The sequence below is a fragment of the Paroedura picta genome, chromosome 2 (assembly GCF_049243985.1).
Source record: "Paroedura picta isolate Pp20150507F chromosome 2, Ppicta_v3.0, whole genome shotgun sequence".
NCBI classification, from domain to species: Eukaryota; Metazoa; Chordata; class Lepidosauria; order Squamata; family Gekkonidae; genus Paroedura; species Paroedura picta.
In genome coordinates, this window is record NC_135370.1 from 169,028,828 (window position 1) to 169,052,663 (window position 23,836).

At 44.5% G+C, this 23,836-nt stretch overlaps 1 protein-coding gene across 5 annotated transcripts in view; it reads left to right on the forward strand.

Annotated features, from left to right (window-relative positions):
- Positions 1 to 23,836, forward strand: part of MARK3 (microtubule affinity regulating kinase 3) — a 97,737-nt gene that overhangs the window by 13,515 nt on the left and 60,386 nt on the right. For 4 of the 5 annotated variants that reach the window (XM_077323760.1, XM_077323764.1, XM_077323762.1 and 1 more), the window contains exons 2-4: positions 2,983 to 3,021; positions 6,164 to 6,355; positions 19,040 to 19,093. In XM_077323760.1, coding sequence (XP_077179875.1) covers positions 2,983 to 3,021; positions 6,164 to 6,355; positions 19,040 to 19,093 — 285 coding nt within the window. The remainder of the gene's footprint in view (positions 1 to 2,982; positions 3,022 to 6,163; positions 6,356 to 19,039; positions 19,094 to 23,836) is intronic. The other variant, XM_077323763.1, reaches the window with a different exon arrangement.

Consider the following 23,836-nt stretch of genomic DNA (forward strand, 5'->3'; position numbering starts at 1 on the left):
CTCCTCTGAAAGGGCAGGTCACCACTTTCGGGGTTCCTCGAAGCCTGAAAAATATTTCAGGGGTTCCTCCATGGTCAAAAAGTTGAAAAAGGCTGCATTAGTGGTTCCTCTAGTCAAGCATCCTGTTTTACATAGAAGCCAAAAAGTCTTGCTTTTCTTTTGCTGCCTTCTAACCTTGGTATTCGGAGTGGTTTGCAAGTTGGCTAGTAATCCTGGATCTGTCTTTCACTATTCTTTCTCCTTCCCCCTTTAAAGCTATCTGTGCTTTTGTGGTCATCACAGCATTCACTGCCAATGAGTTCAACAGTTTAATTACTCAATGAATGAAGTATTTCCTCCTGTCCATTCTGAGTCTCTTGCCTATCCAATTCAGAGGGTGCCCCCTGACATACAGGAAAGGGAGTAAAAGTTCCCTCTGTCCCTTTTCCGCATTCTGAGCATAGCTCTATTAGTATCTGTTGTGTGCCCACCTTGTGTCAAAAAGGTGCCCTAATCCCTTGGTTAACCTTGGTTGTCATTTGGGACTACACACAATTTTCCACGTCAGTCCACACCATAGCTTCATGCAGTGATATTACAGAATTGGGTATTATCTTTTCGATTAGATAAGTGAAGGCCTGCAATAAAGCTAGGAAATGAGGGGTCGCTCCCCTCCATGAGTCCCTCCCCCTATTTTCCAATGGAAGAAAATGAGGTTTTGAGGAATACAGAAAACCACGGAAATATTTTTTTCTTTTGGAATGTGTGAAATGCTGCATAATAGAAGGCATTAAGACCATTTCCGCACGGAGGAGTTAAACACAAGTGGCTTCCTGCTTGCAAACGCGGGGTGTTAAATCTCCAATTTGCAGTTTTCCTCACGGGGAGACCCCTCCTGCATTTTCCCTTTGCCCCATCCCGGCTTTTTGCCTCCTGCAAGGGAAAGCAAAACAAACTCCCCCCTCCCTTTGGCTTGTCAATCACAGCAAGCCACCAATGACAGCGTAGCCCCCCTTTTTTTTTTTGTTTAAAGGCACGTGTTGCTATACAGTAATGGTACAACACAGATGCATTTTTTATAAAAGTCACTGCCACATTGCTATGGAGAAATGACAGAACAATACAGCATTCCCCTCCCCTTTTGGGATTGCACTTCTTTTGCACTTTATTTCTGTCCGGGTGGATTTCTGAGACAGTGAACATGGTCCCTGGAGCCCAAAAAGACATTTTGATCTGATTTAAATAAGGGAATCCTCAGGAGTTGCCCAGGGGTTCATGTTCAGGAGGGGTAAGACATTGAGCGGAAGCTCTGAAAAAAATGTTGGGGCATGTTGTCTATTTGGGGCTAAAACCCAATATGGAAGCAGCCCAGCAAGTATTCAGTGGCTATATGCTGTTAGGAGGTGGGGAGTAAGGGGTGTTGCATGGTATCAGTTACAGCTGGTTACAATATCTGAAAGGCGCACATGTCACTTTATCACTTTTTCACCCTTCAATGCGTCAAGGGGTGATAAGCAAAAGGCATGTTTCCCTTATCTGTATTGTAACCCATTAAGACAGCAAAAGTAAAGAACCCTGCTTTTGTATTCTCAACTGCTTTAAATTTTTGTAGGTTAAGAAGACCATTCTGCAGGGATTTGGAAAAAAATATGCTTAGTATATCTTGTGAAACTGAGGCATAACTTCTTTGTAGTTCTGCAGGTTCTAAATAGCAGCTGTAAAAAATGGAAATAATACATTTTGACATGGCTGTAGAATTTTTTTTAACTGAGGAACAGGGTTTGAAAGTTTTGCTTACTTGAGTCCTAGTGAAATGCTTCTAGCCATGATGCTTCATGATTCCCTTTAAGCATCTCAGTTGGAGAAGTCGGTTTGCCTGTACAGATTCTTGCCTGTACAGTTGTGCTGATCTGCCCTTTAGGCAGTGTGTGAGGTCAGCACAGGGAGTCCTGCAAACATGGATATTAACATGGTAGGCATTAAGGATGGGCACAAATTGATTCACAACCCTAAATTTGTCACAAATTTGGCAGGTTCACACCCTCTGCAGAAAACCTTTTAGACCTTTTGTCCAGTTCAGTGGTTCAAACCTAGCAACTGAGCAGTGCAGTCCGCCTATTACCTGTTAGGTTTAAATGGCTGCGAGCCATTAAAACCGTTTTACTTCCCCACTTTTGGACTGCTGAAATGGCTGGCATTTCAGAGATAAATTTTACTTCCCCCTAGTTGGAAGTGGGAGGGAGTGAAACTGATGGCTGAAATTGCTGCCAGCCATTTAAACCCTCCGTTCCACCACCACTCCCAAAGCTGGGAAAGTGAAATAGATCACTGAAACGGCTGCAAGTCATGTCAGCAGTCAGCTTCACATTTTTGCTCCTTCCCCCCTCTAAAGGGAAGTCAAATTGTTTGCTGAAATGGCTTGGAAATTGGAGTGGGGGGGGAGTTTAAATGGCTGGCTGCCAGCCATTTAAACCTAACAGCTCATGGGCAGTAACTGTTTTGAATTCTGAAGGTGAGTGACTGTTCTGTATGTGCAAAGGATTATCATAAAGGGACCTTCACTGTACTCCAGACATAAGATCGTGTGTCATACTTAACTGAATGCATAGGTCTGTTTCTATATAGTATTTCACAAATGACTTCTATACACTGGATAAGGGAGTGGGAGTCCACTAAGTAAAATGGATTATCCAAACTTGCATGCAGAGTTGTTTTTATAATAAGAGATTTTCTATTCCTTAGGTGGTATAAATCTTTATTTTTAGATTTTCTATTCCTTAAGTGGTATAACTCTTTATCTTTTAGATTTTCTATTTACTAATATTTTTTTAGCATACTATTTAATGTTGACTTTTGTTGGTTGGTTAATGGTGTCTACTATGCTAACAGTATGTACCATCCAAAAGAAAATGCAGGCTATTACCAAAGAATTTTCTGCTGCTCCTTTCCGCATGTTTTATTTTTCCTTCTTTTTTATCTCCCTTTCATCATGCTTAATGAAAGGATGCTGGAACATCGGTAGGGGAAAGCCTTTGTGAAAAGGTGGGTTTTAAAATTTTGATCTAAAAGAAGACTTATTTCGTCATCTTTGCTGTGAGTGTGATTTTAATTTTGGCATGCTGGCATTATTTCTGTCATATCTGAAGATAAGATCGCCTTCGACTGTTGACGGGGTGGGTAGGGTGAAGTTGCCAGTTCTGTTCTGTAGATTTAAGCTTTCTGAAAAGAGAGTGATTGTTACAAGGACAAAATCTTAAAACTAGTCTGTGTTTTCTCAGTAATGCTTTTTACAAGAAGAACAGGTCAGCTGTTATTCGTGCTGCTTGTTCAGCGCCTACCTGCTGTTAGATTTGGATCCATTTCCCTCAGGGGATGGTATGGAATTCTTTCTTTGGCATTTCCTGTGTGCTTTGCTCAGTGCCAGGCCCTCTTTTCATGTTCTGGTTTTGAGCCCAAAATAATTAGGTACCTGTGAGAGAAGAAAATCTGAATGCCATTTATCTCCTCCCCCCCCCCCAACTAGTAACATACCATACTAAACTTTTTAAAGGCATTTCACTCCCCTTAATGGTCACCCTTCAAATCTGTTTCTTGAAAATATTTAATGGAACTAGCTGTGATGAGGCCAAAGCTCTACTGCAGGGGTGGTCAAACTGTGGCCCTCCAGATGCTAGCAGGGGCTCATGGGAATTGTAGTCCATGGACATCTGGAGGGCCACAGTTTGACCACCCCTGCTCTACCGTATAGTGTTGAGTCTGGAGGTGAAGATGGTAGTAATTTAACACCAGATCAGGGGTGGCCAAACTGGCTCTCCAGATGTCCATGCAGAGGCTCATGGTAACTGTAGTCCATGGGCATCTGGAGAACCACAGTTTGGCGACCCCTGCACTAAATGGTCGCCATTTGTGCTGAGATCCTCCACCGCTTCCTTATCAGTGATTTTGCAGAATAATTCTGTGTGTGATGAAAGAATAAGGTTGCTGGAGGTTGGGAAACATTGGATGAAATGATGATGGGGAGGGCAAATGGAGCCAACTGGAATACGGAGTCATGGTTGGAATATCGAGAGAGAGAGAGAGAGAAACAAAACCCATGTGGGATCCTTCCAGGAACTGCTAAAATGTGAAACTCAGAAACAAATAGGAAATGCAGGTCCCATAGGGAAAGTGTGCTAAAAATGGTTATAAGGAACAAAATATAATCAGTCAATTGAGAGCCAGTTTGGTGTAGTGGTTAGGAGTGCAGACTTCTAATCTGGCATGCCAGGTTCGATTCTGTGCTCCCCTACATGCAACCAGCTGGGTGACCTTGGGCTCGCCACGGTACTGATAAAACTGTTCTGACCGGGCAGTGATATCAGGGCTCTCTCAGCCTCACCCACCCCACAGGGTGTCTGTTGTGGGGAGAGGAATGGGCAGGCGACTGTAAGCCGCTTTGAGCCTCCTTCGGGTAGGGAAAAGCGGCATATAAGAATCAACTCTTCTTCTTCTTCTTCAATCAATCAAACTTTATTACAGTCGTTCAGACGACGTTAATACGGAGTCAAAATATAATCTGTCTGCATACCGTCTCCATATCAGACCCATTCTTCGCATGGAGCCAGTCACCTGCTATGGCCTCTCTGAGTACAGTGTATTAGCAGTTGAAGACGTGTGGCTAGACTTGCTAATTTAAGTCATGAAGGTATATAAGGAATCCCGTTCTTTGTGGGAGGAGTGGTATCCTCTCTGCAGCACACCCGGCATGTCTACACATACACACACAATATAATTTGTGCATCCTAGTCATTTTATTCCTTTCATCGGATGAAGTTGTTGAGAGCCAGTATGCTGTAGTGATTAAGAGAGGCAGGTTCTAATCTGGAGAACCAGGTTTGACTCCTTGCTTCTCCACCACAAGAAGCCTGCTAGGTGACCTTGGGCCAGCCCTGGTTCTCTCAGAACTCTCTCATCTCCATCTGCCTCACAAGGCAGTCGTAAGCCGCTTTTAGACTGCTTATGGTAAAGAAAAGGGAGGATGAAAAACCGGCGCTTCTCGTCGGTGGCGAATACAAAAAAACATATGTTGGTACAAAAGAACATAAGAACTCTGCTGATCAGCCTGGTAGTTCAGCAGGTCAGAGAGGCCAAGACCTTCCCCTGATGTTGTCTTCTGGCACTGCAATTCAAAGGTTTAGCGCAGGGGTAGTCAGACTGCGACCCTCCAGATGTCCATGGACTACAATTCCCATGAGCCCCTGCCAGCAAATTCATGGGAATTGTAGTCCATGTAAAACCAAAACCAAAAAAGGAACACAACCCAACCTTTACAAGTGGAAACTCAGAAGTTGAGCTGTACAATAAAATTTTATAAAAACAGTAATTATTTATTGTGGTGCACAATTTAAAAACTACATAAAAACTATACAGAACTAACTGCACATAAGACCAAACACGTTTTGACCCTACTGGGTCTTCTTCAGTGGTCAGAATTATAACAATACACTTTATATACAAAGTCTGAACTAATTATAAAGTGTAGCTGAGTGGGATCTGTAGATTATGGCTCCAACCAATATGTAATTTTATTTTTAACTTTTTGGAGACCACCTCCTACGGCATATGCCTAGGGTCACCACTCTTCGCTATCGTATAATTCTGTGTTGAGAGGGTATCTCATGTGCGTTAGAAAAAAAGCTATTGTAGTCCATGGACATCTGGAGGGCCGCAGTTTGACTCCCCCTGTGCTTCTGAATGTAGTCGGATTAGCTAGCTCAGGGGTAGTCAAACTGCGGCCCTCCAGATGTCCATGGACTACAATTTCCAGAAGCCCCTGCCAGCATTTGCTGGCAGGGGCTTCTGGGAATTGTAGTCCATGGACATCTGGAGGGCCGCAGTTTGACTAACCCTGAGCTAACTGGTCTGTGGTTTTCTTAATGGCGACATGGTGACCGGGACTGAATGTGTCAAATGTTGATATCTACAGTGTATTATTGTTTTTATATTTGCATCGTATTGCTTAGTTGTTAGAAGTAGGATGTAGGGAACTGTTTACGCTCAACCGTTGCCTTTATAAATATTATCTTCCGCTCAAGAGTATTATTAGGCTACCCTTGGTTCTAGTTTATTGTAGTCTGTGCCTTTGTTGACATCTAGTCCATCTATATCTTATGTCCTTACTTAAACATGCCTTTCTTTGTTACAGCACACCTCTCATGGTGAAGGCCGGCAGGAAGTTTCCTCTCGGACGAGCCGCTCTGGGGCCCGCTGTAGGAATTCTATAGCTTCCTGCGCAGATGAGCAGCCCCACATTGGGAATTACCGACTACTTAAAACAATTGGAAAGGGGAATTTTGCAAAAGTGAAACTGGCCAGGCACATCCTCACCGGCAGAGAGGTAAAGGCTTCTGTTAAGATTGGAGACATCCATCAAATGGCATTGTGTGTATGGATAAGAAGAGCTGTGGACGGTTACCGTTTCTGCCAATGAAATAATCATAAGTCAGCCAGCATTCGTGTAAACTCAGCAAAATTCTTGCTGCTTTGTCGTTGCAAGAGCGGCTATAAATTCCCTAGGAAGAAGATTCACAGCCGAAAATCAAAACTGGCAAATTGCCAGTGAAATTTTAGTACATAATTTGCTTTCAGTCATTCTGCGATGGCCGTTTATATGAATAATTTTTCTTGTTTGCTGCAAAGGGTAATCCTGGCCTTTATATTTATTTTCAGAAAGTCATTGGAAGTAGACCAGGGTTCTGATTGCCAGTTTTGTTGATTAGTATTGCCTCATTAAGCCTGCTAATTTTAGATCTAGACTGTGTTGCCCCTCTAAGGTGAGACTGTGTTAAGGAAATAGCAATATTCCAGGTATGCTTTAATGTGTAAATAGAAAAATGGTGCCTGTCTCCTAGATTTTGGTGATTATTCTGAAATTAATCTGTTAACCTAAAGTATCATCATAGAGAATTAATGTGCTTATCTCTCTGACTATGCCACAAAGGACTTAAGATGATGAATATGTTATACAAACAAAAATTGAAAAGCACATTACATTATATAAACTTTATCTGACTCTTGCCAGGGTTTTCTAAACAGTCATGCTGTAGTTATGACCACACTTACTGTAGAGTCAATTTAGTTATAATCTGTCTTCATAGAATAATAGAGTTGGAAGGGACTGCCTGGGTCATCTAATCTAACCCCCCCCTCTCAATGCAGGACACTCACAACCCTATCGCTCATCCACTGTAACCAGCCACCCCCTTGAACCTTCACAGAATCAGATCCCCCCTCAATCTTCTTTCCAGGCTAAACAGACCAAGCTCCCCCAGCCTTTCCTCATACGTCTTGATCTCCAAACCCCTCTCCATCTTTGTTGCCCTCCTCTGGACATGCTTCAGTTTGTCTACATCCCTCTTCAACTGTGGTGCCCAAAACGGAACACAGTAAGTCAGGCCAAACCAGAGCAGAGCAAATCAATACCATCACTTCCCGTGACCTGGACACAATGCTGCATTTGATACAGCCCAAAATCCAATTTGCCTTTTTAGCCACCAAGTTATTCTGCTGACTCGCATTCAATGTATGGTCTACTAAGACTCCTAGATCCTTTACACACATACTACTGCTAAGACAAGTCTCCCCCATTCTATATTGGTGTATATGGCTTCTCCTGCCTAAATGTCCAGTTCTTGAGCCTATCAACATCATCCTGTATCTTGATTCTGTCGTCTGTTGTCTTTGCTACCCCTCCCAGTTTTGGTATCATATGCAGGTATAATAAGTACCCCCTTTAATCCCTCATCCAAATCATTTATAAATATGTTGAAATTCACAGGCCCCAGGACAGATCCTTGGGGCATTCCACTTGTCACTCTTCTCCACTTGTCACTCTTCTTAATTCCAAATGAGTGGGTTTAAGATCAGGCTTCAGTAGTGAGGTGTCCTGGGTATGTGTGGAATGTAGTTTTCTTTTGAACCAAAGTAAAGGGTATACCTTAGAACCATGGAAGAGGCCATCAAATCCAAGCCTCTTATCCTTTCAGGAAATCCAAAGGTGCAGCATCTCTGTTAGATGCCTTTCCAGCCTCTGCTTGAAGGCCCTGATGTTGATTCATCTACATGCTCCTTGGTCACACATGAAACTGCTTTACAGTGAATCAGACCACCGGTCCACCAAGTTCAGTATATCTACTCAGACTCATGGTGACCCTCCAAGGTCTTGGGTTTTTCACAACTTCTGCCTGGTCTTTTAAACTGGATGCCAGGTATTGACTCTGGGACTATCTACATGCAAAAGAGATGCTCTTGCAGATCACCTCTTTCCACGATCTGTAGCAAGAAGGACCTCACCTTCACTGATTGGTACCACTGTTTCTCGTAGCACAGAACTAGAATCTGTCCTCATGTAACCTAAGCCCACTGAGTGGTCACCAATGCAAGAAAGAACAAAACATTGGAACCTACCTGAAGGTTTCTTCTGTTCAGTGGGGCAAAGTCATCCAAGCTGGTTAGGTCATACCTCTGCTCGCTCAGGTAGGGCTATGTACATTTTGAATGGCTTCTTCCTGAAGTGACCATAGACTTGACCCTCCACTCATTTCCAAGCCCTGCTGTGAGTTTGATGTGTCTATCAGATGCCTCTGGTGCTTGACATTCTTGCCCCATTCTGTTTATTTCAGTCTGTGGGTGGGAAGTGGATGACTTCACCCCACCAAAGAGAAGAAACCATCATTCTCAGGGTGAATGGCTCCTTCTGGCAGATGCACAGTTCTTTCCCAGAGGATAGTACAGCCAATTCTGACACTCCTGGTGGATGTTCTCGCCACTAGGAATGCCATTTTCCACCACAGGCATCTCACTTCTGCTGACTTTAGTGGCTCTAAGAGTGGCCTTGCCAGTAGGACTGTAGATATGCAACATGGCTTCTTCCCTTCTTTGAGAGAGAGGCTCTGAGAGAATTTGAGTCTCCCTAGCTCTAAAAGCAGCCTTTCCTCCTAATTCCTATGCTAGCAGAATTTGTTTGGCCAAATTGACTGAGAACACAGCTCAAGCCTCCTACCTAGGCAGTAGGACTATCCAAAACTGGAGGGGCAGCCTGCAGGAAGAAGCCACCTGAAATTTGCATGGCCCTACTTGAGCGATCAGAGGCGTGGCCTAGCGAGTATTGATGACTTCCCGCACTGAAGTGCATCAGTGCAGCAGCCCTTCACATAGCTGAGAAGTGCCCTTGTATTTCCCCACCACTGGCCTGAGGGTTCCCTTTTCCGCGCTAAATTTACCCAGTTCCTGCACCCTTTCCTGGTAAGACTTGTTTCCCTGACCACCTTTATTCCCCTCCATTGCACCAGTTTCAGTTTATCTACATTCCTCCTAAAACGCAGTGACCCAAAGCCAGCTGCCACAAGCTGTAGGATGATTGTGTGGGAAAGGGATGAAGTTATTCTGCTTAGATATCCTGCTTGTTGGGAATGCAGCGTAAAACTGCCTTGTCCTTTTTTGCATTGTTGATTTGCATTCAGATTTTGATGGAGTGCACCCCGAGATCTTTTTCAGAAGGGCTGCTGCCAAGCTAGGTATTTCACCACGTCACTCTGCCTGATGATTTGATTCCGTTTGCCTAAATGTAGAATTTTGCGTGCAACTGTATTGAATGTATTCTATTAGCTTCAGCCCAGCTTTCTGAGACATTGGGGTTATTTTAAATTTTTATCGGTGTCCTCTACGGTGTTAACTCAAAGCTCCAAGGAATAGCGTTCTGCAGATTTGATACGGATGGCTTCCGTCTAATTCATCTTCTCTCTACCATTGAAAAACCCCTGAAACAGTTTCTGGCCTTCGAAAAAACCCAGAAATGGCACACTTGTGCAGAATATGGTTGGGAAGAATAGCGGTGTACTTGCCCACCTAGGGGCCCCTCCAGGCCCATCATTGGCCATTTTGGTAGGAGGAGGTGGGTCGGCATGACCATCAATGGCCATATCACCCGATAAAATTTTAAAAAATATAAAAATTAACTCCTATCCATTCAGGAAACCCTTCCAATGCCTTCAAGAAACCTTAGGATTTCATGCAACCCTGATTGAGAAAGCTTGATCTAATTCATTCTTTTTTTTTTCATAGAATCATAGAGTTGGAAGGGAACTCCTGGAGCATCTAGTCCAACCCCCTGCACTATGCAGGACACTCACAACTGTATCACTCATCCACTGTAACCTGCCACCTCCTTAAGCCTTCACAGAATCAGCCTCTCCGTCAGATGGCTATCCAGCCTCTGTTTAAAAATCTCCAAAGATGGAGAACCCACCACCTCCCAAGGAAGCCTCTTCCACTGAGTAACCACTCTAACTGTACGGAACTTTTTTCGGATGGTTAGACCGAATTTCTTTTGAATTAATTTCATCCCATTGGATCTAGTCCGTCCCTCCGGGGAGAGGGAGAGGGCAAGAGAGAACAAAGGAAAGCTACTGAACTCAGGATAAACCTCCCTCCAAAACAACTAAGTACGATTGATCCACAATCTTGGAGAACAGTTCTCTTGCTAGCTGTGAATCCTCCAGATTCTGCTGAGTTCTAGCTGGCCCTTCACCAGCTTGCTCGCTGAAATACGATGTGGGAATTTGTCAAATGCTTTGCTGATCTGAAGATCTATTGCTCACAGTATGCCCACAACCCACTGAGCTGGTAACACAATCATCAGTAAAATCCACCACGTAATCGTGATGTTAAAAAGGTAACACTAAAACTAAACGCCAAAACAGCTGGGTGACCTTGGGCTCGCCACAACACTGATAAAGCTGTTCTGATCAAGCAGTAATATCAGGGCTCTCTCAGCCTCACTCACCTTACAGGGTGTCTGTTGTGGGGAGAGGAAAGGGAAGGCAACTTTAAGCCACTTTGAGACTCCTTCGGGTAGACAAAAGTGTCATAATAAGACCCAACTCTTCTTCTTCAGTAATGTCAGGGCTCTCTCAGTCCCACCAATCTAACAGGGGGTCTGTTGTGGGGAGAGAAAAGGGACTCCTTCGGGTAGAGAAAAGCGGCATATAAGAACCAACTCTTCTCCTTCTTCTATAAAGAGCTAAGTATTTCAGCACAATACGGGAATGAGAGGTTATGTTTTTCTTGTAATCAGTCTCTTCCAAATTCACAATTGACTATTTGCGTTTGCTAGTGTGCCACCTCATTGTGATGTAGTGACCCCTGGTATATTGAGTACAGAGATGGGATATGTACAGATCCTGGTTAAGGCAGTATTTTAAACTGGTCAGGCATCTCAAGCTCACCTATTTCTTAGGATTTTATGAGGATTAAATGGGACTGTTAGATCACCCAAATCTAGTCAGTAAACAAAGATTTAAAATGAACGAACTCTCTTAAAATACTGCTGTTAGAAACATTCCTTACAAATCTGAAGTTATGACTTCTTGCCTAACTTCTTATAAATTCTTAAGACTTCTCTTGTGGTCATTGTGATCTCTACTAGAGGAAAGATTCATTAAAAAAAAAGAATGTGATGGATGTTAAAGCTATTCTTAGAATTCAGCTGCATCTTAAGGAGTGTGTGTAACGCTCAGCAGTGGAGCAGTGGGAATAGTTGACTCATAAGCTTACTGCTAGTATTTATGTAAGGACCATGTCTTTAGCTCTTAGATTCAAGTGGGCAGTCGTGTTGGTCTAAAGTAGGCACAACCAAATTTGAATCCAATAGCAGCTTTAAGACCAACAAAGAAGAATAAATCTCTGTCGGTCTTAAAGGTGCTGTCGGACTCAAAATTTAGTTTTTAGAGTCTTTGTGCATAAAGATGCCGCAGAGACGGAGGGTGACCAAGAGTGACTTCGGCTTCCATCCCGTGAAAGGGCATTACATGTGCTAGACCAGGGGTAGTCAACCTGTGGTCCTCCAGATGTTCATGGACTACAATTCCCACGAGCCCCTGCCAGCAAACGCTGGCAGGGGCTCATGGGAATTGCAGTCCATGAACATCTGGAGGACCACAGGTTGACTACCCCTGTGATAGACTGTCCTTGCTGTGGAGCTTCCTCTTCTACAGAAGATTCCATTTTGTGCAAGAGCCCCTGAAAGCTCTGCAAACAGAGAAGTTTTAGCAGCAGGCACACTGCACAGCAGAGAGCAGCCTTATGTGGAACACAGCCTTAAGATTGAGACCTTTTGATGCTTGAGAATTGTCTTCTCTTTCCACAAAGGGATCAAGGAAAAGCAATGCATGCAGCATGTTCCATACAGGAAATGATTCAGCCTTAGTTTTTGAGGGTTAGACTGAGGGGATTCCTAGCATTAAAGTGACTGCATTTTTAACAATCAGCGCAGAGTGGATTTTATTAAAGGCGCAGGCAAATGTGCTAAAGTTGCTTACAAGAGGAAGTCAACACTTTGTGAACAAGCAACGGGCTTTTTGCCAGTGGATGTTTCAGAGTAGCTTTGCATCACCTTTGTGTTGTCTTTTCTTCTCCCCCCCCCTTCCCTCTCTGTATGGGTGTCACAGTTAATCTGGTCTGGAGGTGATCAAGCCTCTGGATCAGTGAGCATCTGCTGAGTAACAGAAGGAGGGTTAGAGCTAGTAGTCTCATGCTGTCTTTGCGAGGATGAGCTGGAGCTGTTGCATAGAGGCAGCCTATGCTGAAAACGTGGCAGAAAGTTGAATCAAGGGGAAGAGGTTTATTGCTCAACATAGGGTGTTGGGTATCTTATGTTAAAATCGATTGCTTGAGGTGTACTGATCCAGGCACGAAACAGGGGGAAATGGAACTTCATCATAATGTGCTGGTAGAAAGTACAATTTGTGGAAGATTCTTATGTTTTTACCAGCCCCCCCCCCCCCAATAATTGTGGCACTTGCAGGCAGCTTACCTAATCTTTGGACCATCTGCTAGGTAGAATCTGCTGAGCAGAGTAGCATTCAGTAAGTATTGCTAGCACAGAAGTTTGTCACAAAGCTTACATTATCTTAAGGGTGCCTTTGAGATTTTAGACCCTTATCAGAGAGGCTGAGATTTAGACGTACTTTACCAGCAATAGGTAAAGAGCCTCTTGTGGTGCCTCTTATAGAGCCTCTTGTGGTGCAGAGTGGTAAGGCAGCCGTCTGACAGCTTTGCTCATGAGGCTGGGAGTTCAATCCCAGCAGCCGGCTCAAGGTTGACTCAGCCTTCCATCCTTCCGAGTTCGGTAAAATGAGTACCCAGCTTGCTGGGGGGTAAACGGTAATGACTGGGGAAGGCACTGGCAAACCACCCCGTATTGAGTCTGCCAAGAAAACGCTAGAGGGCGTCACCCCAAGGGTCAGACATGACTCGGTGCTTGCACAGGGGATACCTTTACCTTTACCTTTTTACCAGCAATAGGACTTTTCCAATTGCTACCAATACACCCGTTGTCATTGGTTGCTACAGTGGCAGTACATTTGCTGGACAGGCTCTCTCTCCAGATTTTAAAAACATACTTTCTGCCCTTTGAGATTGTGGACCAACCTTTTTCAACCTTTTGACCGTGGAGAAGCCCCTGAAATACATTTTCAGGCTTTGAGGACCCCTGATGTCAGCTGGTCACATCTCCCTGCCACGCCCCCAGAAGTGAAAGAACCACCCACACCCTTTGCCCTCTTTTCGTTCCCTCCCCCCGCCTTTACTACTACCACCGTCGCTCTGCCGCATGTAGGCCAGGAAGAAGGATAGGAGCTAAGAAGACAGCCTGGGCCCCCTCATGGTCTACTCCCTGAGCCCTCCAGGCAGAGGTGGCCAGTTCCTTAGCTTGTGGCCAGGTCTATTAAGGCAGGAGGGAAAAGGCTACGGACCCCCTCTGAGGCTCCTGCAGATCCCTGGTTGGGAATCCTTGGCATGGATTGTTTTTGTATATTAGGGGTAGTCAACCTGTGGTTCTCCAGATGTTCATGGACTACAATTCCCATGAGCCCCTGCCAGCAAACGCTCATGGGAATTGTAGTCCATGAACATCTGGAGGACCACAGGTTGACTATTCCTGCTATATATGACTTCAACTGCTACCAAGTAGTGCTGTGTTTCATTGCCTAGATGTGCGGCTGTGGCCATAACATGCCCACCATTTGCATTCTATTTCGTAGAAAATGCTTTCATGCTGTATTTTTATGGAGCAAGACTCTTAATAACACTGAGCGCTACAGCTTGGGGAAAGGGAAACCAGCTGTTTTATGGTTGTTTTTGCTATTAGCCTGGGAAGATGTCCACTTTTCACTCTATCATCATTGAGCACATGTATGACGAGACGCTTTGCTAATCAGAATTTCCCTGCTCGTGAGCATTTTCACAGACATTTCCCCAGCATGCTTTGCATTTAAGAAGTTTTAGCCATCTTCTCTTGTGGCTTTCCTCTTGAGTTTTAGCAATGTAAAATTATTGAGTCAGCACATTAATGCAACCAGTTATTTTTTTTTAATCTCAATTTTAACACTTATTTTCTAATAGCGAAGTCTTTGGATACCTAAACCCAATGACTGAAGCTGAGCGTGGGTAAGACAGATCTTTCTGCAAACGTGAAAAGGGGCCCCAGGTTTGCAGAAAAATGTTAAATCTAAAAAAAAAAGTTCACCGGGGAACTTCTAAAAAATCTGAAAACTAGTGCCTTTCGCTTTAAAAAAGGAAGTCTTCAGTGGCAGTTGCTAAGCAGCTACAAGATTCTAGGCAGGATTTTTGTCAGTAAAAGTAAATAAGGGGTCAGGGCTCTTTCAAGGTCCAAATATAGAAAGACAAGTGGGAACCCACAAGGACTTGCAAGAGGCGTCTTATTTTCTCCTTCACTCTTTCCCTTTCTTGAAAGTCATAGAATTATAGAATAGTAGAGTTGGGTCATGGGTCATCTAGTCCAACCCCCTGCACTATGCAGGGCATTCACATTCCAATCACTCATTTACTGTAACCTGTCCATAGTCTTTCTCCTGTTTCCACTTCCTTCTTTCCCTCCTAGGTTTGCTAACCTCTAGGTGGTGACTGACGGTCTCTTGGAATCACTACAGAGATCAGGGTTGTCATAAAGGTTGAGAAATCCCTGGAGATTTGGACGTTGAACCTTGGGCGAGTGAGGTTTGAGGGAGAGAGGAACCTCAGAAGGGTATAATGCCATGGACTCCCATCTTTCAAAGCCACCATATTCTCCAGTTCTCCAAAGGAACTGAACTCTGTCATCTGGAGAATAATTAATTCTGGACTGTCTCCAGCCGACACTTGGATGTTGGCAACCCTATTTCCCCTGGAGGAAATTGCTGCTTTGGAGAGTGGAATCTATGATATTATACCTCCCTTCTCTTCTCAAACCCCACCTTCTCCAGGCTTCCCTGAAAAAATTTCTAGAAATTTCATAACCTTTTCCCCCTCCTCTTGCCAATCCTCATATCCCATCCCGGCCTTCTTTTCCACCTCACCGACTTCATACCTTCAGCTATTGCTATTCTTTATTTACTTATATATAGCCCACTATATACAATGGGGACCAAAGCAGCTTACATTATTCTGTTATCCTCTGTTTTAGCCACACAAGATCCCTGTGAGGCAGAAAGTATGTGACTGATCCCAAATCAGCCAGTGAGCTTCCATAACAAGATAGGGTTTCAAACCTGGTTCTCCCTGGCCCATCTCTGAGGCTCTAACCATTATGCCATACCGGTTTTCATAGGATGGCTACTGTTGAACAGTAGCAAGCAGCTAGGCCAAGTTGAGTTATGGAAATCAGGTGGTATCAAGTCACCCAATAGTTGCTGGCCCCACTGTTGGTGGCACCTGGGATTTGGCCACTGTGTTCCCCAGAGGGTTGGACTAGAAAATGGACCATTGACCTCATCCAACATGACTTCTTTTACGTTCTTATGCCAACCTCTAAGTAGAGCCAACCTCTAAGTAGAGCCTGAAGATTTCATTGTATCACAATTGAACTCCAAATGACAGATATCTGTCCCCTTGGAGAAAATAACTGCTTTGGAGGGTGGATTCTATGGCATTATATTCAGCTGAGGTCACTGCCCTCAACCACAGCATCTCCAGGAATTTCCTAACCTGGAACTGGCAACCCTGGTCATCTCTGGCCCTAAGAGTTCACATACTCTGGGGCTGAACATTTTCTTGGCCCAAGTATTGGGGAAAAGTCCATCATCTACCTATGAAGGTGTTGGTGCGCTTACTAACACAATGGAAGATGGGAGGCAGTGGACAAAGGTTGTACATGGCCAGATGTGCCCAAAGTCAGCTGAGCCTCAGCAATGCTGCCATCACCCCAAGGATTCACCTTTGACTCCTTTGTTTGTTCAGGGAGTCTAAGGGGCATTGACAGGCATTGGCCATTGCTGTTGACTGCACTGCCAGCTTCTGGATGCCAAGCAAAATGGCCTGGTGTGCTACTGCTAGGCCTGCATGCGGAGGGGTTGCCTATTGCTGATCTGGTCCAACAAGAGGTCTGTGGGAAGAATCAAGGCAACCAATCTGCTTTAGTCACCATCCTCCCCCCCCCCCCCCAGTATTAGAGGTGATTAGAGGTACACTGCGTCTGAATAGGGAACATGTTTACCTTTGGAATTCTGACACAAGACAGCAGCTGCAAGAGGCTTAGCCATGCACAGAGGAAGTCTTAAGTGCAGGGGAGAAGAGGGGTAATTTTTTAAATACACTGGGAAAGAGGTACAACTGCTTTTGGATGTCCCATGTCAAGATGTCCTCCTTCTCAGAGTGAGGAAAAAAAACATCAGCACTTACCATGAAGGTTCCTTCTGCTTTGAGAAATGGAGGACATTTCTCAAAATGGGGAGGGGGGATAACCCACTGCTTTACCCAGATGAGTGTTGAGTGATTTAAAGTGTTGAATGATTTATTTTACTATTATGGTCCTACGTTTCCAGACTATGCCGACACCTTACTTGGAAGATAGATATGCACAGGTGCCAGTTGAAGGCCCTGCATTTGTGGAGAACCAGTTGTAGAAAACATAATTCATTATGTACTCCTTTGTCCCCTTTATTCGGAGCTGAGATTCAAATTTCTGGGAAAGCTTGTTAAGAACAGAAGATACACAGAGCCAGAGATACTATGTTTGTAATTGTCAGATTTGAACTGTTGTATAACTCAAACTGTAGGTTCATTTGCTTTAGCTGCAGTGAAGATTAGAAATGGATTTGCAAGATTTTATTTTATTTAATCTTATCAGATTTGTTTAAATTCTTTATAACTGATATTAAAAGGTAAAGGTAAAGGTATCCCCTGTGCAAGCACCGGGTCATGTCTGACCCTTGGAGTGACGCCCTCTAGCGTTTTCATGGCAGACTCAATACAGGGTGGTTTGCCAGTGCCTTCACCAGTCATTACCGTTTACCCCCCAGCAAGCTGGGTACTCATTTTACCGACCTCGGAAGGATGGAAGGCTGAGTCAACCTTGAGCCAGTTGCTGGGATTGAACTTCCAGCCTCATGGGCAGAGCTTTCAGACTGCATGACTGCTGCCTTACCACTCTGCGCCACAAGAGGCTCTAACTCAGGGGTAGTCAAACTACGGCCCTCCAGATGTCCAAGGACTACAATTTTAGTCCATGGACATCTGGAGGGCCGCAGTTTGACTACCCCTGCTCTAACTGATATTAATAGTGATTTTATATTGTATCTTGCAACTGCATTTTTGCTGTGATAATCGATTGTTTGCTTGTATATCTACAATGGCCTTTGGCTATACACAATAAATTTGATTCACTTCGAGAGATATTTATTTATTTATATTTTTGGCCCGCCACTCTCCGTAGTGTCCAGGCAGGTTACAATCCTTATAAACCCATTAAAACCCCTATCCCTTAAAACCAATATAAAACATAACCCAAGATTAGTAACAAACTCCAAAACTCCCCCCATTCCCAACAGCCCTCCTCTTCAGGGGGGCGGGATTGTTCGATGTTAATGCATACCCTGAGATGGGGCCCCATAGATCCTGGCCCTAAACAAGTAGGTCTACTCAGAATCCTACTCCGGTCTATTACATGAGGCTAACTCCCAGGAAAACATTCTTAGGATTGCACGGTTAGTATTTTAGTTAAGATCCTGCTTTGGGAATATCCAGACTGAGGAAAGTGGGTGACTCCACTCAGGAAACAAGAAGTCTGGAGGATTTTTGTCCTGCCTCCTTGATGGACAGATGGAAATCAACCATGTCCGCATGTACCAATGTTCCTTTCTCTTGGGAGAAGCCATGCAGTCTTTTTCTCAGAAATTCTCCCACATGTTTCATAATTCTGCATCTAACTTTGTGTGAACCTATTTCAGATCTCATTAGTGGGGCGGACCTTGGGTTGAAGAAGAAGAAGAAGAAGAGTTGGTTCTTATATGCCGCTTTTCTCTACCCGAAGGAGGCTCAAAGTGGCTTACAATTACCTTCCCTTTCCTCTCCCCACAACAGACACCCTGTGAGGTGGGTGAGGCTGAGAGAACTCAGCCAGAACAGTTTTATCAGTGCCGTGGCAAGCCCAAGGTCACCCAGCTGGCTGCATGTGGGGGAACGCAGAATCGAACCCGGCATGCCAGATTAGAAGTCCGCACTCCTAACCACTACACCAAACTGGCTCTCTGTAGTCCATCTTTTGTGTGGCTAATTCCGATATTTGGCTCATTAGCCACATCTGTGTTTTCTCTGCTGCTGGTCATCTGCATATTAAGTTGCTGGTTAGCTTGAGACACATGAAGGGAGTACAGTCTTTGCTAGGACAGAATTTTCTTGTGATAACTCTCATAGCTGGGGAATTACACTTCCATAAGCAGTTCTGATGGTAATATGACTGTTTACAACAACAAATTTATTTACAGTCTTTCAGACCAAACTGTAAAGATATATTTAAAATGTCAGTACACATGACCATTGCTGTTTTTGATCTGGTAATAAGCGTTCTTTGAATTTTCCAAGGATGCCAAATGTAATTGTCATGCATTGTTATAATTATAATTCTGCAGGTCATACCTAATTCTGTTGTGTTTTGTTCAGTGTTTGCTATGTCTTCTGGTTTGTAACTTGACTGAACCATATCCAGAAACTCGTTTTGAATTGAAAACTTCTTCTTCCCTCCCTCTAGGTAGCAATAAAAATAATTGACAAAACTCAGTTGAATCCAACTAGTCTACAGAAGGTAGGTCCATTTCAAACATTCTTCCAGGTTTGCTAGTTTGTTTTGCCCGATGGCCTTCTCTTCTGTCAATTCTGGCCTGGTTAACTGAAACAGTGGATGCTTCGTATTGAGGAGAGTACATGTTGTATAAGGGTCACTTCCTTAATTGATGTATTGGGGTGAGAATCATGAAGTGTCATCAGGGAAAATCCAAAATTGAACTAGAAACCTAATGCGGCGTGTGCAAAAGGGCTGAAACACAACATTTTGTGAGTCTTCTTTTATTACTTGGAACTGCTGCATAAACTGAACAGAATACCCAGTGTCTTTCAGTATTCTGTCATGCGAGCAGAATCTACAAAAATAACAGCTACTGAGATTCTCCGGCTTAGGCTGGAGCTTAGCAGCAGTCAACCTGTGGTCCTCCAGATGTTCATGGACTACAATTCCCATGAGCCCCTGCCAGCATTCGCTGTTTGCTTGTTTGCATTCGCTGGCAGGGGCTCATGGGAATTGTAGTCCATGAACATCTGGAGGACCACAGGTTGACTACCCCTGGGTTAGAGAACTCTGATTGCAACCAAACAGCTGAAAAGTATCCGAGAGCTTAACCTTTTTCCCTTCCAGGGCTTTCCCTTGCAATCTTCTCCCTTTGGCTACTTTCCTCTAAGATGCAGGAGATAAACATTTGAAATCCCAGCAAGAAGAAAAGCTTAGTAGAGGGTAGGAAATGGTTCTGCTATCTTGCCCACCGCTGAGAATCGCTTGTCCTCCCCCTCCGCTTATCCGCAGATCAGCAGGGCTCTGGTTTGTGTTGCCAGACTTGCAGCTCCACTCTGAAATTCTTTATTGAGCAGATGTCATTTCAAGTACATCTGTAGACCAAGGGTCTCCAAGCTTGTTGGGCCTGTGGGCACCTTTGGAATAGCTGCTGCAGGAGGAGAAGAGATCCCCAGAATGCTTGCCACAGCCTAATTTCAGTAACACAGCGCAGATCCTTGTACTGTGGTGGCAGCTGCTGCCAAAACAACATTTTAAAGTGTCAGCAACCTTGCTGGGCAAAATACCTAATCGAATCCTACCCACTTCCTAAAATCACTTGTCAGACACCAGAATAGGTGTCGGCAGGCGCTGTGACATCCGGGCTTCGTTCAGGACCTCTGCTGTAGACTGGTCCTCTCTATCCTTCTGTCGAAACAACGCTCAGCTAGTTTAGTACTGTATCTGCAAGGACCGTGTAGCTGTGTTTACATCAGAGTTGCTGCGTCTCCTCCCTTGTTAAGAGCGGCTTTTATAAAATAATCAAGGGGACAGTTGAGACGGCCAGCCATCTGGAGTCCTGCATAACTTGAAAGGATGTGAGCAAAATGCAGCTTTGCAGAGGATTACAAGGTCCTGCACTTCCTTGGAATCAGGGACTTTGTATTCTTGAAAAGCCTTTTAAGACCAGGCATCTAGCCTTACTCCCTCTCCCTCCCTCCCTCCCTGTCTCAGCTATACTCCTTGAACTTCACACGCCTCATTTTATTGACATTGGCAATGAAAGATTTTTCTTCGCTTATGACCAAAGAACTATAGAAAAATTTCAAGGTGGGATTCAGCTTTGCCAATTCTGTGTGCATTGAATACCGGAAATACAATCTAGCGGCCAAGGAGGGCTGGATCTCATACATTAGCCCAGGCTTTCTCAACCTGGGGTTTCCTGACAGCTTTGGAGGGGTTTCCTGAATGGGTGGGAGTTAATTAATTTTTAACATATTTATTGGCCGATACGACCCTATATGGTCATGTCAATACGCTCCCACCTCTCAAAATGGCCAGTGATGGGCCTGGAAGGGGAGGGGCCCCAGGTAGTATACACAGCCATGTTTCCCAACCATGTACTGCACAATTGAGCCACTTCTGGGGTTTCTCGAAGCCTGAAGAATGCTTCAGGGGTTTCTTGATGGCAAAAAAGTTGAGAAAGGCTGTATTAGCAGAAGAGAAATTTTACGTAACATAGTTTAGTGCAAGACTTTTCCAGGAGCTGCTGCATAACCCAAGCGCTGATTTTTGATTGCCAGTCAGTATTGCTGCCTGGATGTACACAGAAGGGCTATTTGATGCAGCCATTACTGTCCGGTTTAGATATATGATGTAATTTAATTGAAGGAGGTTATTTTCTGGGGAACAGGATGCCAAGGTGTGCCTTGCATAATGTTTTGCAGAAGCAGGGATACAGGTTCAAGTGGGTAACTGTACAGGTCTGAAACAGCAGTTGAGTTGAGTAGCGCCCTTAAGACCAACATTTTTTTTTCAACGTGTAAGTTTTCGTGTGCACATATCCTCAGACACAATTAAATGGGAATGTCCAGTCCACACATGGGGTGTCTCAGTTACTCTTAGCATTCCACAGTTGGGGATGCATCTGTACATTAGTCCCCAGTCATAGAATCACAGAGTTGGAAGAGGCCATCCAGGCCTTCTAGTCCAACCCCCTGCTCAAGGCAAAATCAGCCTCAAGCATCTGTCCAGCTGCTGCTTGAAGACCGCCAGTGAGGGGGAGCTCACCCCCTCCTTAGGCAGCCCCTTCCACTGCTGAACTACTGTGAAATTGTTTCCCCTGATATCTAGCTGATATCTTCACATGTTTATTTCCTTCACTAAGTTTCCCCCCCCAGAGTTGAACCCAGACAAATGATAACCTGTAAGTGTCACTTGTTATTCCTGTACGGTCCTTGAATCTGTTAAACATCATCATGCTGTATACTAATCTATCACTCTCCCTCTGTCTATATGTGTGGATTGGTAATTCCCATTTCATTGTGTCTGAGAAATTGTGCGTGCACACAAAAGCTTGCATCTTGAGCAAAACTTTGCTGATCTTAAAGGTGCGCCGGGACTCAAACTTTGGTCAAAATGGGATGCAGTCCAGGTGACATAGTGCAGGTTGCAGTGACTTCCTTGGGGTTTGTCTTTCTCAAGAAGAGATGGCCATGGGATCCAACCCACAGGGCTGTAGAGTTCCACATTTTGCACAGAAGAGTAGAAAGTCATCATTTAATCTTACATTCTGATTAATCATGTGAGCTAGACTTTAAACCCAAAAAGCAAGCTCTAGTTCGTGATGAGAATGAACCTGGTTTATTCTCCGGCTTCCGGCTTCTTTCCTCCTTTATGGAATGGCTCCAAATTGGGACCAAGATTAATAGACATTTCCCTGAGCCAGGAGGGCTTTAATTGCAAGTTGTTGTGATGTCTGCATTCAGGTGCTTCAGCAAATTGGGGTTGGTTTCTTACCCACAGACTGAGATTCTAAAGCACGGTTTAGAGTCCTGGTTTGTTGGAAGTGTCTGAACGAAAATGTATTGACAAGTTGTGGCTGAGCTGAAGGCTTCTCAAATCCGTTACGCTCTGCAAGGTAAAAATGTCAACGTGTGGTCCTCCAGATGTCCATGGACTACAATTCCCATGAGCCCCTGCCAGCATTTGCTGGCAGGGGCTCATGGGAATTATAGTCCATGAACATCTGGAGGACCACAGGTTGACTACCCCTGCTCTAAGAAATTGGAGCCGGATAAAGCTGAACCGTGACACTTAACCCGCAAAGAGAATTGCCGGATTATTTTAGAACGAACCAACATCTGTTAAAGTCGGGAATGCATTTCTTGGTACAGCTTCTAAGATGTATTGCTTAAGTAAAAACAAAACAGGAGCTGCAGATTTGAAAAATGCCAAAGTTGAAAGCAGTGAAATCAAGCTCAGACTAGATCAGCAGGACCAGCATTAATACTGTCACAGGTGTTACCTCTTTGTAATTGTGGAGGAAGCTGTGCTCGTCTTCTGTAGATGCTTAAGAAACTACAGTAAGAGGTTTCTCTGGCACTCGTGGGGCATGAGGGCTACCAGTTCATCAGTGGCACTGGATACGCAGTTTTGCTCTGCACAGAGCAATTTGCTGTGAACAAGCCCCACCCCACTGGAAAGACCGTGGCAACAATACCCATGCCTGATAGGACCTCCCCCCCACCCCACCCCGGCAGCTCCAGAACCCAGCAGACAACAGTGGCCAGATGCCTAGAAGCTTCCTCTTGGAGCTGGCACCCAACAGCTCAAGGCAGACGGATGGAGAAGGGAGGAACCTGAGGAGGGTGTCATCCGGCAATCAGAAGCCCAGCAATGGCTGGAGACATCAAGCCAGCCTGCTGGAGAGGCAGAGGCGAGGCAAGTGACCTCCTGAAGGTGCCGGGGTGTGGTGACCAAGGGTGAACAGCTTGCCTTCTGGGCAGTGCTGATTAACGGAGAATTCTACATAATCAAATGCTGGATAACAGCTTTTATTGTACTTGTCATTCTGCTAACGTCCTCCGAGAAAACCTGAAGACCGAGTTAATCCGCCCGAAACCAACACAAACAGAGTGCCTCAAGAAACAAAAGCCCCGAATAATTCAACTTCTTTCTTATATAGGCATCTCTGGAAATGTACCAGTTGTGGAACACGCAGGCCCCCTTTCCATGCTCCTTCATGGTATTTTGTAAGAAACCCCAAAGAAATGTCAGGATCTTTTGAGATGTGTGCCACCTTGCTCCTTAAGTGGCTGGCTACCACCGATCTTGCAAACAGGTGTGGCAGATAGCTAAATAGATAAACCTCCCAGGGAATGCTTTGTTCTTCCTTAGATGCCACCACAAACTCAAGGTCCATTTAATTATTTAGACAGCCTCTTGTGACCTTTGTACATTTTGGGCCTTTTCTGTGCCGCTGGCTACTTGAATGGGTCGGCT